This window comes from Photinus pyralis, unplaced genomic scaffold, assembly GCF_008802855.1.
Source record: "Photinus pyralis isolate 1611_PpyrPB1 unplaced genomic scaffold, Ppyr1.3 Ppyr1.4_LG8, whole genome shotgun sequence".
Classification (NCBI taxonomy): Eukaryota; Metazoa; Arthropoda; class Insecta; order Coleoptera; family Lampyridae; genus Photinus; species Photinus pyralis.
The window spans coordinates 15,099,567-15,114,485 of NW_022170819.1; the positions used below are offsets into that span (position 1 = coordinate 15,099,567).

The window sequence follows — 14,919 nt, forward strand, 5'->3', positions numbered from 1 at the left end:
GAAAGTGAGGCTCGCGGGTACGAGTATGAGACGTGTTCGGGGTACGAGATAGGCAAGAATGCGAAAATATGTGTCAACGGAAACAGGTCTGTTTGTCAGAAAAAGGGCTGTTTCAAGTCTGTACTGCGGCTCACTCACAAAACAATTGAAACCCGCCATTACTTTTCTATTAAATCCATTTGAAGTTGGTGTACCTAATTAACAAAAGTTTTCCACTTTCAAAAAACATATTAAAAGAATAAGAGCTCGTGGATCTAGAGTTAATAGTCGATGTGTTGATCAGGTTATGATGTTGAAGTGTGGTACTCGACTATAAATTGTATTAAAACGGTCGCAACTATCAAATCAGCACCTGAAAGTGCTATTCCAACCTAACCACAAAGAATGATAAATAAATCTTTTGTTAAACCCTAGACCCCCCCCCCCTCCCGCTCTCCTCAATCATGGGAAGTGTGGCTCTTGCAAATTTCATACAAAAAGAAATGTCTCTTGTAAAAAGTTTGGCCACCCTTGGAATATAGTATTTCTCTCGGTAAAGTGGTAGAGCACAAACGATTCCAGTAGTTTTTTTTTTACAATAGTAAGGTTGGGTGGGGGTAGCATTTCCTTGGCCCCGCCCACCGTTTCTCCGGGAAAGCGAGTAGCAGAAACGAAAATAATTGCAGCACAATCGAATCCAATTTTTTTTTCAAAAATGGAAGCAATGGGCGGGGCTGAGGAAGTGGACCTGAGAAAACCCATACTTTTTATTGAGTATTCTTATTCTGCATCTGAAAATAAGAAACTTTCGTGGCAAACGTTTTTTCCCTACACTTACCATTTTTTTCAGGCTCTTCCGAAAGCGCGAGTTTTGGTTTGAGCTAGAAAGTTGTTCTGTCAAGAATTTTTTTAAGAAGTGGCATAACCCACTTAGGATTATTGATTTTCAACAGGTCAAATAAAGGACATCCTCGTACTGAAATTAATTGAGTATACTAATAAGAGGATGAGACGAAACTAAAAATTTGTCAGTTAACAATTTTGACAGTTTTTCAAGGTTGGAAGAATTATTTGTCTCTCAAACCTGTACGCTATGTTGGTGGGTCGGTTTAAAACTCCACTTTTTTTTTTAAGATCTAAACTTCGCCCATGCAATGCAAAATGGTAGATCAGGTTACAATCCTATGTTAAAGAATACCTTTAGTATCTTATTATTTCTTTTTGTTTCTGGTAAAAAGGTACACTAGTGCTTAATGTGCAAAATTCGTTGTCATATAATCAGTGTGTGATAAGACTTCAAACCTTCGTTGGGTGTACTTTGATAAATAGGCGGAGATCAATGTGTCACCAAGAGTGACAGGCAGATGGGCAAATGTGGTACCCTCATGGCCAAAAGAGGGCACAACACATTTTCATTAGTCAACTGTAAACCAGTACCCACTCACCTGAAAAATATTTTCGACTGTCCAATTCTGTACAAGTTTTGATCTAGCTCCAGGGATTTAATCATCGTCTCGCAAGCTTTCTTCCCGTCCATAAATCCTTTATTAATCGCATTCGGTGTGAGCAACTCGTATCTCTGTCTGAACTCCTGGAACGGTATTCTGTTAGGAAAACCCTGCCTGCAAATACGAATTCCCTCGAGAACGCCGTTGCACCTCAACTGATCCAATACCAGAGGCGCGTCGATTTTTCCCGCCCGTTTTTCGTGATTCGGTATGATGCATCGTACGAAATTCGGGTTGGTATTACGAAGCGTAACCATAAGGTTCCCCAACTGCTCCTTGTACAGGTAAGAAACTGTTCTAAACATTCCCTTGGCCCGGCCGATATTCTCGGCGTCCTTCCAGATGTGGACGACAAACGGATCTTGAGAGGACTGCAGCAACGACACGACGTTCTCGTTTTGAGGATCCATGTTCTTCATGAGCCATTGGGTTGCTGAATAATCGACCTTGCCGGCGTAATGGATTATGGAGAAATCGGCGACGCCTCTAAAGTCGCTCTTCTTGAATTTCGGGTGCGTGGAATGGGCGCTCACTAGTTTTTCCACGTAAGTCTTATCGGTCGCTTTCGGGAAAAGACATTCCTCATCCAGCAATGCCATGATACCCATTGGTTTGTCGATCAAGTCGATTGTCGGTTGGAGATCCAAACCGAAATCGATGAATTTCCACTCGATTCCCTCTCGTTGGTACTCTTCTTGTTCGAGAATGAACATGGTGTGGTTGAAAAGCTGCTGCAGTTTCTCGTTGGTGTAATTAATGCAGAGCTGTTCGAAGGAGTTCAGATCGAAGATCTCAAAACCGGCTATATCCAGAATGCCTATGAAGCTCGCGCCTTGCCTCTTGGTGCGACCTAAAGATCGATTTATTCTCGTAACAAGCCACCGGAACATGCGCTCGTAACACGCCTTGGAAATCGCCTCGACCGCAAACTCGACCTGCTCTTTAGTTTGCGCTTTCGTAACGAATTCCCTACCTACTTTAATTCTAGGCTTCAAAAACGCCTTCGTCATATCGGTCACGGATAGGCCGAGCAAGTGAGCGATTTTTTGCGCCACCGTATTATCGGGCAACGTCGCCTGGTCCGAGTTGCGATCTTGCTTAAATTGCATTGTACCGAACAGCATGACAGCGGAAACGATACGGAAAATGGCACTAAAGTCTTCAGTGTTAAACCCCATGATGTGCATCGCCTTGACCGTACTCTCGAACTCTGCGACGTCGTCCACGCCCGGCACGATGTGGTTATCATTGTTTAAAAACGAATACGTCTTGGAATCTTCCAAAATATACTCCTCTGAAATAAAAGAAGCTTGAGTAACAATCGAGTCGAAACCGAACCTAACTTTTTTGTTCAGTAGTCGAGCCCGCCAGCAACTGGTAGAATATGTGAAAGGTCCTTTCGTTCTTTGCTTGTCTAATGGCACGCGATTTTTCTAATAGGTACGTTTCGATGTTCGCGCCCGCAATGTAGCCGGACGCGTCGAAATTAATTCGAATAAACTTTCCCTGTAAAACCACAAATCGGTATATGTTTTACAAGTTATAGTCCAAGATCCCGCATAAGACCAACCTTCCCTCGTCTGTTTACCGAGTGAAATACATTTTTTAGCAATCTTAATTCGTAAACAAACAGATTGCAAATGAGTTGCCTAAGAAAATTAAGTCAAGACTACCCTTGATTAAAATTAAGTTAATAATATCTCCGCTGTTATGCTGCGTCCTTCTCTTTTCCACGGAACATTACCGTTGTCGTAATTGTAAGTAGCACGTGAGAGAGGAATGTGTGTATTGTTCTGCGTGAAAGAGAAAGACGCAGCATAATACCTGCTCGTGGTGTAAGAGAGTGCGCATGCGCTCTCTCCATGTGGGAGAAGCAGTATATTAATTACTTTAATTTTAATGAAGGGTACTTTTTTGGCACCCCTTAACAATGTGTATTAATATTGTTAAAAAATGGGGAGATCTTGTACCATTACAGTTACAAAATTTGGGTTAATTTCTTTGATTTTATTGTACCCTAACACAGAATGATGCAACTACAGGCTTTACCAACGGTTTTTAAAGTCCTTTTCAATTTTGTATTCATTCCTGACAAAAAGGAATTTAATGCCCACTAAAAAATTACAATTGCAAGTTTCAAAACTAGTGGGAATAGAAATTTTCTCACAAAATCGAAAACTATGTACTGGAAAACCTAGATAATCTGTAAGTTTAGTCCTTGTATGGCTGCTTAAAAATTCAAAAAAGAAACTTAAGTTTTGGATCTCTACCACTCACGTTTTTACATGTTTACAGCTTGTATACCAATTGCAACTTACGAATCGAGAAGAGTTATCGTTCTTGACCGTCTTGGCGTTTCCGAAGGCTTCCAAAATGGGATTCGCTTGGAGTAGCTGCAGTTCTAAACTACCCTGTGATCAAAAGAAATGCAAATAAAAATATAGACACAGAAATATTAAGTAACAATGGGCTAAATCCTAAATGTAATTCTTGCCTATACCAGGTGTGCAACGACAAGCCGAGTCCATTATTGTATTAGAAATGTAATGCAAATAGATTTTTGAAAATTAGTACATAAAAGTGAGAAATCACACAAAGATCCAAATTGACAAATAATTTCTGATAAAACAGTACATGAGTTTAATATGAGCTTGTTTCGGCTGTGGGCTGTGATTTTAGTTGTATCTGAAACTGGTCACGCCACAGATATTTCCGTACTTCATTAGAATAGATATACTGGTTATTGGTTATTTAATTTGACATTTAAATTGTATGAAATTTGCAAGTATGTCCTTATGTTAAATTTTATTATCTTTTAAGATTTTTGTATGAAGCTGGACAAATGTGTTCAACAATAGAACAATTGATGATATGTTGATATAAGTGTTCGGAAGTTCGGGAATGTCCGCGTCTTACGAAATATGAAGTGGGAACACGATAAGTGTGTTCATAAAAGGTGGGTTGAAAAAAGAAAGAGGAGCATTCGTATCATTCTGGAATGACTGGTCATTTACGTTAGTTGATTTCACATAATAATTATCTAACTAATGATTACAGAACTGTCACTCGTCGCGATTTTCTCCCTCCTGGAGAAAAAGTGACACTTTAGTCCCCTAAATGAATGATAAAACACCTTGATTAAATCCATGGAGTACAAAAAATGAGTTTATTTTATAGTAGATGCAACTGACATATTAATAGGTTTTAATAAGTCGCTCTTTAAGCATAGTAGATTAAGTGATCACTTTAACAGCAAGGCTAGATACGGTGAAACAGATGATTATGCATTTTAATGACATCTGTCATATTTATTTCAAATGGGAAGCGGAGCACGATCTAAATTGACGTTCGGAACATATAACAATGCGGTACGTATAGAAACGACCGCGACCGCAGAATCTAAGCTTGCTATTTTTGACGTCCAAATTAAATTCAAAATTGTCCGATGCTTTACAATGATTTATGACTTTTGCGATAAAATAAAGTTTTGTAATATTTCGAATCCCAGATAAGGCATGGCTGTTTGTGATTGTATAGTTCCCAACGGCGGCAGTACCGCCCTCCAGTGGGCGCTGGAACATTCTAAGGGGGCGGTAGAGAAGCTCAGTAGTGAGTGGGAGTCGACTATGTACATACACGACGACGAGTCATGGCGTAACTATGATGGTCGTGCAGTTAACACACGTTGTGATAGCAGTAATTCGGGAAGTGGCCGCTGACGCCGATTGCCTCACATAAACAACTTACCTTGATAGTGCGCTGGGCACTCAAGCAATTTTTTGTGAAGTTTCCAGAAAAACAACAATAGATGGGGGGGGGGGGGGCAAAAGTTTGAAAAAATATATAAATTTATACTATTTATACTAATGTCAGTTCGTCCGTGATTTAGTTTTATTTCATTTCAATCTTACGGACTTTCCTCATTTTGAAAAGAGACTAAAAAAATTGGTGTCTTCCGTATGTCATATTTAGGAACACCCTGTATATATTTAACGGGTCTCCTAATGAGTTACTGTCGAATGAAAAGACACCTCCACAATATATACTCCGAAGTAGGCCCACTGTGCAGGTGGTGCCAGAAGAAAGATGAAAGGTCGGTTCCATTCATCCTTTCCCTATCCATCCATTGTTGCTCTAGTTTGCAGTCTTGGTTATTGAAACTCCATTAGTACACGAGCTTATGTCTATATTACTTGCGAATTACGTATGGGGTTCAGTGGAAGAGCACAGCGAAGCAAGTAATTGCTCCCTGTGAACTGCGTCTTTAGCGTGTGCATTTGATGTTTAGTTTCTTTTTTTCTACTGTAGTTATTTTATGTTCGTGCTAATAAAGACATTATTATTATTATATACTATGTCGCTGTGAGGCACAGGTTCCTTAGGGGATCAAGATCCATCTGGCAAGATACTGCTCCGGGGAATTCGGGATTTCTTCAAAGACATTGACAAACAAAGGGAGTGAGACTAAAATTAGAGGGTACAATCAGTGGCGGCGTAAATGGGAAGCGATCGGTCCGCCCCGGTCGCAGTCACTTTTGGGGACGCTTCTCGACACTTATGTTCATAAAAACTTATCTGCACTCTGCAATGAGCAAAATCAAAATGTAGTAAGACAAAATTTAGTAAAATGAAGACACGTCGTCATGTGTATAGAGTGTTCCAAATGGTTTGTTTTCGATGTTGGTGCGAGTTATAAATTTTTGGACTTTTGCGCTGTTGCCACATTCGCATAAGTCATAAGTCAAAATTGACATCGGTGATCTATGCAGCTTTGAAAGGTAACTAGAGAAGCGCAAACCGCATCACTCTATCTTTTAGTTCTCAAAACATCACCGAAAAACATCGAAACCAAGCAATTGTGAACACCCTGTACATATCTGTTTTCATTGTATCTACCAAGCTGTTAATTTGGTGGGGAATGGGTGAAAAGGGGAATGTATGAGGACGCAATTTTGGGCAGTCGCCCGGGCACCAGCGGTAGCTACTCCGGCACTGAATAATGTAAAATCAAAGTCAACCCAAAATGTTACACGGTCTGAAAAAAGTTCACTTACTGGCAAAATTCCAACTTTTTACGATTAAACGAATTCCATTGACTGCTAACATGTTGCATAGAGTACCAATGATTTCAGGTGCCTTATAATTTTTTAATACAGCTTTGGAACTTATATTCGTATTGTTATGTAATCGCGCCCTAGAAGTAACGTATAAATTCAATAATAATTAAATGTAGGCGTGTTCGAAAAAACGCTCGGATGCGTTTATTGTTAATTTTGAATGAGGTTTGATCATGGTACATTGTAAATGTAATTCATGAAAAAAAAGTTGATCATAACTTATTTTTGAGCTACCCTGTGTACCGGGTGACCCAATAAGACTGTTCCTCAGCCATATCTCGAGAACCGTTCGTCATATGACTTATGGGTAAAAAAATATTGGGTAAATCGGTCATGAAGAATCGCTGGAAAATATTTTCAAGTTCTAAAAATGACCAACAGAGGGCGTAACTGCCATCTTATATTTTAAAGTTCCATTTTCTTTAAATTTCGCATAATAAACTAAAAAAATTTTTTCACATTTTTAAAGAGAACCGGTTTATCATTTTCATAAAAACAAAAACTCAGTTATTTCAAAAACAAAGATGGTGTGGGCGTTCAATTGTTTTTGCAATAATCTGCTTTAACAACTTAACCGTTTGATCGATTTTAACAAATTTGATATGGTTGAAAAGAGCATTCCTTGGGCAATGAGAATCAACCAAAATATAGTTAATTTGGTTGAATCCTTTAGTTTTGACACTATGATAAAAAAAATTAAAAAAATCAAATGAAAAATATAGTTAATTTAGTTGAATCCTTCTCCGCCAGGGGGCTAGTTTTGACACTATGACCCAAAATCCTAAAAAATCAAATGGAATGATACGAGTTTTTCTTTATGAAAAAGTAGCCAAACCAAATAACATCCAAAGAGGCCAGTGAAAATCGTTTTTCAAAATCTCGTTGGGAATTGGGAAAATGAGATTAATTAATTAACAAAAATGCTTAACTTGTATCTTAAATTTACTTTTTATGTATTTCCGGTATTTGTCGATGGCGCGAAAGAAAAGCAACCTACACTTTTAGGTAGGCCTTGGAAAATTAAACAAATGAAACATGATGCATTATAAAATAATAACAGCCGTAATTTGTAAATTATTCAGCTGTCTTTACATTCAGAAAGTGCAGTTTTTTGAATTTTTAATCGTTTCTAAAATGGCGATTTCTAACCAAGAAGCATTTAATATGCTGGCGATATATTTTGAGTATTTTCAAGATGCGACCATCGCTGCCCGCAACTTCTATTTGCGTTATCTGAATCGACAACGAACCATCGCCGCCAGCGTATTAAATGCTTCTTGGTTAGAAATCGGCATTTTAGGAAAGATTACAAATTCAAAAAACTGCACTTTCTGAATGTAAACACAGCAGAATAATTTACAAATTACGGCTGTTATTATTTTATAATGCATCGTGTTGCATTTGTTTAATTTTCCAAGACCTACCTAAAAGTGTAGGGTCCTTTTCCAAACAATCTTTCGCACCATCGACAAATACCGAAAATACGTCAAATAAGATACAATTTAAGCATTTTTATTAATTAATTAATTAATCTCATTTTCCCAATATTTGAAGTTAGGAACGATATTTTGAAAATCGGTTTTCACTGGGTATTATTTGGCTACTTTTTCATAAAGAAAAAGTCATATCATTTCATTTGATTTTTTTAGGATTTTGGATGATAGGGTCAAAACTAGCCCCTGGCGGAGAAGGATTCTTGTTATCCAAGGAATGCTCTTTTCAACGATACCAAATTTGTTACAATCGGTCAAACAGTTATGAAGTTAAAGCAGGTTATTGCAAAAACAATTGAACGCCCCACACCCTCTTTGTTTATGAAATAACTGAGTTTTTGCTTTTACGAAAATGATGGATAAACTGGTTCTCTTTAAAAATGTGAAAAAATAATGTTTAGTTTATTAGGCGAAATTTAAAGAAAATACAATTGAAAAATTTAAGATGGCAGTTACACCCTCTGGTGGTCAGTTTTAGAACTTGAAAATATTTTCCAGCGATTCTTCATAACCGATTTACCCAATAATTTTTTTACCCCTAAGTCATACGATGAACGGTTCCCGAGATATGGCCGAGGAACAGTCTTATTGGGTCACCCGGTACATGATTTTCCATTAAAAAAAACAGTATTATGTTTATCATGGGGACCTCGGAAACCATAGAAACTTAACGTGCAGGTCTCGGTGCAGGTTATTTGGGAAAAACGGTTTTTTTGCCCATACTAAATAATGCAAAATAACGTTTTTTGGCAGATAACCTACACGTTAAGTTTGAAGTGACACATGCTATAAAAAACCAGGAAATTGCGATTATTTTTGAAGATATGCTTGAAAAACCGAAATTTGCCGATTTTGTTATTATTTTTTTAGGTGTTTGAACAAATACAAAAAACAATAAAAACAAAACACTTTCTTATGGACAATAATAGGGGCACTATTTGAGCTCTACAAGACAGCATTGAGAGATTTTCGTTTTTCATTTTCCAGAAAATTTGATTGGTATTCTCGCACGATTAAGGCGTTGTGAGCGGGTGCACCATCCTGTTGAAACTAACAGTTTCCAACTTTTGTTTTTTCTTTCTGTGTCATACATCGTTGTATTCCTAATAAAACAATGCTCCTCAGTACAGTATATACTTATTTTACGGGCCATATAAAAAAAATAAAGTTGATGATTTCTCCAAAACGAAACGTTGAATGGAAAATCTCTTAATGGTGTCCTGTAGAGCTCAAACAGTGACAATGAGAAAGTGGTTTTTTTTTGTATCTGTTCAAAAATATGATAATAAGTCTTTAAATGCGCAACTTTTCCTTAATTTGACCATATCTTCGTATCTTCTATGGTTTCTGAGATCCCCATAATAGACATCCTTATCTTGGACACTGTATAATTTTTGTACATTGGGTAAGGATTACGAAAATCATAAAAACCATAGGTCTGCTTTGCTTGCATTGCAAAAGACAATTTATTTTGTGCCAAAAATGTTGAAGAATTTAAATAACGCTGAAAATAATTTAGCTGAAAGAGTCTCACCTTATGTACAAATTTTCAAAAATCTATGTCTATTAAGCATTAGTTTCCCACATAATAATCGGATCAGCTTGACATTAAGACACTTTGGTATATGCAATATCGACACTTGTCATTCATATTTTCCTTTCTGTAAAAGTGAGGTAAATGAAATTTGGGATGAACCTAAATCTTAAGCAAAAGAGTCGCATCCTCCATTTTTATCTTCGTATCCATTGATATTTGTTCACAGTGGCTATGGGTTTTTACGTTTAATGTTTAAAAACCCCTTCTGCATTGATTTTTTTGGGAACAATTTTAATGACTTTAGAACTACCGGGATCTTTTCCAAAAAAGTTCACTTTTGATGCAATGTGAGGGTGCGTGAAGTTGGCTCCTCCAACCCATATTTTCCAAATTGATTATTTTACTGAACTGCCAGAACTCCTAAGATTTATCCAGAACTTTGAATTGTACGAGAACCCTCGGAACTCTAATTACAATTGCAAAATTATATAAATGAGGTGTTTACTTATGTGCTAATGAAACATGCTCGTAGTCACTTATTATTACTTCTAAAAATGGATGAATGAGACTACGAGAAAAAAACTTACACTTAATTCGTTCTCAATCTTCACGTGAAGCATAATCGAAAACACAACAAATATCAAATTCAGAGTTTGTTAAATGTACCGAATAAATAGTTCAAAGATGGTATCATTCTGTCTGTCCCAATACCATTTGAATACCAAGTATGTATATAAGAAAGTTGCGAAAATACATACCGAAAAGTCCCTTGTTGGACTCTAGAGAAAGACATGTAAAAAGGACAAATTTAACTCAGAAATCGGGTCAGCATTATTGCAATGCTTAGTTTCGCAAATAAGTCATTGTTCCCAACAAACCTCACAGCCAGCAATATTTACATAAAGTGCTGACCGATAATGTGGATTTTCGATTGCATAACGCAAGTGCGGTACATTCTTAAAAGTAGGTACAGTACAAATAAACTACTTACGATAAGATCTTTCTGTAGAGTTCGATTGTCCAAAGAGGCACATGCAAAGAAAATGAAAATTAGAATCTACCCGTAGGTACATGCTCGATTATCAAAAAAAAAAGAAAAGGCAAAGTGCAAAAATACTTTATTTACACGGCAAGTTGTGGCACTTACCGCCCCCGATCCTTTAGGCGATTTTGAGGCGGCCACGTACGCCAAATACTGTATGACCTTTTTGGTGTTTTCCGTTTTGCCGGCGCCCGATTCCCCCGTGCAAAGTATCGACTGATCCTCTCGCTCTGAAAAAGTCCGCATTAATCCGATCGAAAAGTAAAATCTACACGGCCCTTACCCTGCAGCATAGATCTGTAGGCGGTATCTGTTATGGCGAACACGTGAGGAGGCACTTCGTGACGTTTAATTCCTTTATATCTCTCCATGATTTTTTCTGTGTAAATTGGAAGCTTCTTGTATGGATTGACGACGACACAGAAGAGACCAGAGTATGTCTGCAAAAGAAGTAGAGTGTTAATTTGGTAAGTTAGATGTTCCGCCGGGATCGATTTTGGGACCTATTTTTTTAGCGCATTTCCACAAAAATAAAAAAAAAATGCGCTATTGTGGCCACTTTGTCCGTCCGTCCGTCCGCTAACTTTGCGACGCTACTAGTTTTTTATCTTAAGAGCTATTGTTCTACTTTTTTCGCTATTTGGTTCGTTATGGTGTCGAGTCTTGTACCAAGGAAGGAATTTTTTCTGTACCGCTTACAAAAAAAGTTATTGTAAAAAAAACAAAAAACCGTTTTTTACATGTTCCATAATTTTACACTTTTGCCGTTTATTAACGATCCTAGAGATCGTTTATAATTTTGCATTGCTATCTGTCGCCTGCCGGTTGGTCTCTCCGTCTGTTCCTTTGTCTGTCTGTCCATCTATCTGTCCGTGTGAACGATAACTTTGTTTAGAAATGTTCGATCGCTTTTACATCTCCGTTAGTTATGAACTGAATTGCATGAAATTCAATATGGGCATAGATTTAGCCATATAATACGCAATGCCAAAATTTGGATCGAATCGATTCAAAATTCACAGTGCCCTTTTCGCATCTCGACCATTTATAAACCGAATTGCAAACTTTTTTACTTATAAAAGTATTTTAATGAAATTTGATACATAGGCACTTGGAATAAAGGAAAATCAAACGCCAATTTCAAAATTTGGTTTTGCGCATGCGCAGTGCCAACTTTTTTATTTATGGAAGAATTTAAACGAATTTTGATACATAGGCACTTGGGATAAAGGAAAATCAAACGCCAATTTCAAAATTTGGTTTTGCGCATGCGCAGTGCCAACTTTTTTATTTATGGAAGAATTTTAACGAAATTTGATACATAGGCACTTGGGATAAAGGAAAATCAAACGCCAATTTCAAAATTTGGTTTTGCGCATGCGCAGTGCAAACTTTTTTATTTATGGAAGAATTTAAACGAAATTTGATACATAGGCACTTGGGATAAAGGAAAATCAAACGCCAATTTCAAAATTTGGTTTTGCGCATGCGCAGTGCCAACTTTTTTATTTATGGAAGAATTTAAACGAAATTTGATACATAGGCACTTGGGATAAAGGAAAATCAAACGCCAATATCAAAATTTGGTTTTGCGCATGCGCAGTGCCAACTTTTTTATTTATGGAAGAATTTAAATGAAATGTGATACATGGGCAATTGCATACTACGTTTTTTCGTCGACTTCACTGGGGTAGGTAATTTTAAATTCAACTACAAGAAATTACAAACGAAATTATGAGCTCCGACGATTTTTCACTAAATTACAGCTATTGTCGTTGCTATAGTAATGTGTTGTTTTATGCTGTACCGTCAGTCCTCGTAATCGCAGTGGAAGATTATGTTGCTTGCTCTGCTGCGGAGACGATTATATCCACTCAAATCAAAAGAAACTTATTAGAACGGTTTCGATCAGTTCGGCAATTGATGGAATACAATGAAATTGTAAGGAGATATTTCCGAAAATGTCACGTTGACATTTTACCTTGAAAAGGTATGTGAAATTAGAATGTAATTAATTCTTTTGCAACTGTACTAAAGTACCTACGTGTATTAACAGTGAAAGAAAGATATGGAAATGTTCATCCCTGTGGTCGACGTACTCAATGTTGAAGGTAAAGTAACTGAATACCTTAACAATACCTTATCCGAGGAGCTACACATACATACATTATATGCTTTGCTGAGATCGTTTGGCGACCGTACTGGCTGCTGATCTCACTACATTAAAACCGAGATTAAAATGGTTAGGTGGATGGAAGTTCTCAGCTGTTGCCGAAAGTGAATTGTTATATAATTGTCATTTCCCTTTAATAAAATGGTTGTTATGTATAAGTGGTTGCTAACGATTAATGGTTGCTAACGTATAATGGTTGGTTGCTAACCATTAATGGTTGCTAACGATTAATAAGCTTCATCATTGTACTCGTCACTAAGGAGTAATTTATATTGTTATCGAGAGGTCGACGAAAAAAAAAGTTTATTAATAAACGTCTACCCTCGCGTCTACCATTAATACATTTAATCAATACATTTGATATTTCATATTGACAAACAGTACAACCAAGCTTTAAAACAAACAAATTGTAAAAAGCAATTTCTCTCGGCAAATGTTTGAATGTGCGTATATACAGTAGATTTTGTATTTGATTTGCCATAATTCTTCAAGTGTTAATTAACGAAGACATGTCTTCTTTTGACCACACACGTTTTCCCTCCATGTAGCACAACACTTGCACACCAACTGTCAACATGGTTGAAATAAATGTCAATTTCCTGTCAAAACTTGCTTAGACGTGCAAGATTTTATTGTAGCAATTATTTGCTGGCAAGTTTTCGACTTACTGGATCACTGTTTATATTATGAATTATGATAGTTATTGGGAAGTGCTCTCTGACACAAACTTATGAGGGTTACTATATGGTCTAAGGGGTTTTACTATATCCCGTGTAAATTACGCTGTAATCTACTATTAATAAACTTTTGTGATTTTTGAGCTAAAAACGAAAAAAAAGTCTAAAAATGTCGAGGTTTTCCGTGTGCCTTAACTCTTGAGGTTAGTTTACGTCTTTCGAAGCTGCAAAATTACTTGCTAAAAACATAAAATTCTGTGTGCGATTTTTTGGTAGCAACAGGCAGTATATAATGATGGACTGCATAACTTACAAGAAAAGAAGAAAAGGCAATGACATAGTTAACTTCTTTCAAACTAAGAGCGTCTAATTGAGTTTCTACAAAGGCCCATGTTTTATTAAGGAACAGTTCACAAATGAAACTGTTTTATCTGGGGTATAATCGAACAAAATTGTTACGTGCATCTTTCTTTTTTAGCGCATTTCCACAAAAATAAAAAAAAAATGCGCTATTGTGGCCACTTTGTCCGTCCGTCCGTCCGGTAACTTTGCGACGCTACTAGTTTTTTATCTTAAGAGCTATTGTTCTACTTTTTTCGCTATTTGGTTCGTTATGGTGTCGAGTCTTGTACCAAGGAAGGAATTTTTTCTGTACCGCTTACAAAAAAAGTTATTGTAAAAAAAAACCAAAAACCGTTTTTTACATGTTCCATAATTTTACACTTTTGCCGTTTATTAACGATCCTAGAGATCGTTTTATAATTTTGCATTGCTATCTGTCGCCTGCCGGTTGGTCTCTCCGTCTGTTCCTTTGTCTGTCTGTCCATCTATCTGTCCGTGTGAACGATAACTTTTGTTTAGAAATGTTCGATCGCTTTTACATCTCCGTTAGTTATGAACTGAATTGCATGAAATTCAATATGGGCATAGCTTTAGCCATATAATACGCAATGCCAAAAGTTGAGTCGAATCGATTCAAAATTCACAGTGCCCTTTCCATTGCATGAAATTCAATATGGGCATAGCTTTAGCCATATAATACGCAACGCCAAAAGTTGAATCGAATCGATTCAAAATTCACAGTGCCCTTTCGCATCTCGACCATTTATAAACCGAATTGCAAACTTTTTTACTTATAAAAGTATTTGAATGAAATTTGATACATAGCACTTGGAATAAAGGAAAATCAACCGCCAATTTCAGAATTTGGTTTTGCGCGATGCGCAGTGCCAACTTTTTATTTATGGAAGAATTTAAACGAAATTTGATACATAGGCACTTGGAATAAAGGAAAATCAAACGCCAATTTCAAAATTTGGTTTTGCGCATGCGCAGTGCCAACTTTTTTATTTATGGAAGAATTTAAATGAAATGTGATACATGGGCACTTGGA

At 36.9% G+C, this 14,919-nt stretch overlaps 2 protein-coding genes across 4 annotated transcripts in view; both read right to left on the bottom strand.

Annotated features, from left to right (window-relative positions):
* LOC116179410 (probable leucine-rich repeat receptor-like protein kinase At2g33170) overlaps positions 1-14,919 on the bottom strand; it is a 320,289-nt gene that overhangs the window by 216,405 nt on the left and 88,965 nt on the right. The window lies entirely within an intron of this gene.
* Positions 1-14,919, bottom strand: part of LOC116178462 (myosin heavy chain, non-muscle) — a 65,027-nt gene that overhangs the window by 23,441 nt on the left and 26,667 nt on the right. For 2 of the 3 annotated variants that reach the window (XM_031497954.1, XM_031497956.1), the window contains exons 2-7: positions 10,960-11,116; positions 10,782-10,906; positions 10,626-10,637; positions 3,806-3,898; positions 2,831-2,993; positions 1,425-2,781 (exon numbers count right to left, since the gene is read on the bottom strand). In XM_031497954.1, the coding sequence (XP_031353814.1) occupies positions 1,425-2,781; positions 2,831-2,993; positions 3,806-3,898; positions 10,626-10,637; positions 10,782-10,906; positions 10,960-11,116 (1,907 nt within the window). The remainder of the gene's footprint in view (positions 1-1,424; positions 2,782-2,830; positions 2,994-3,805; positions 3,899-10,625; positions 10,638-10,781; positions 10,907-10,959; positions 11,117-14,919) is intronic. The other variant, XM_031497955.1, reaches the window with a different exon arrangement.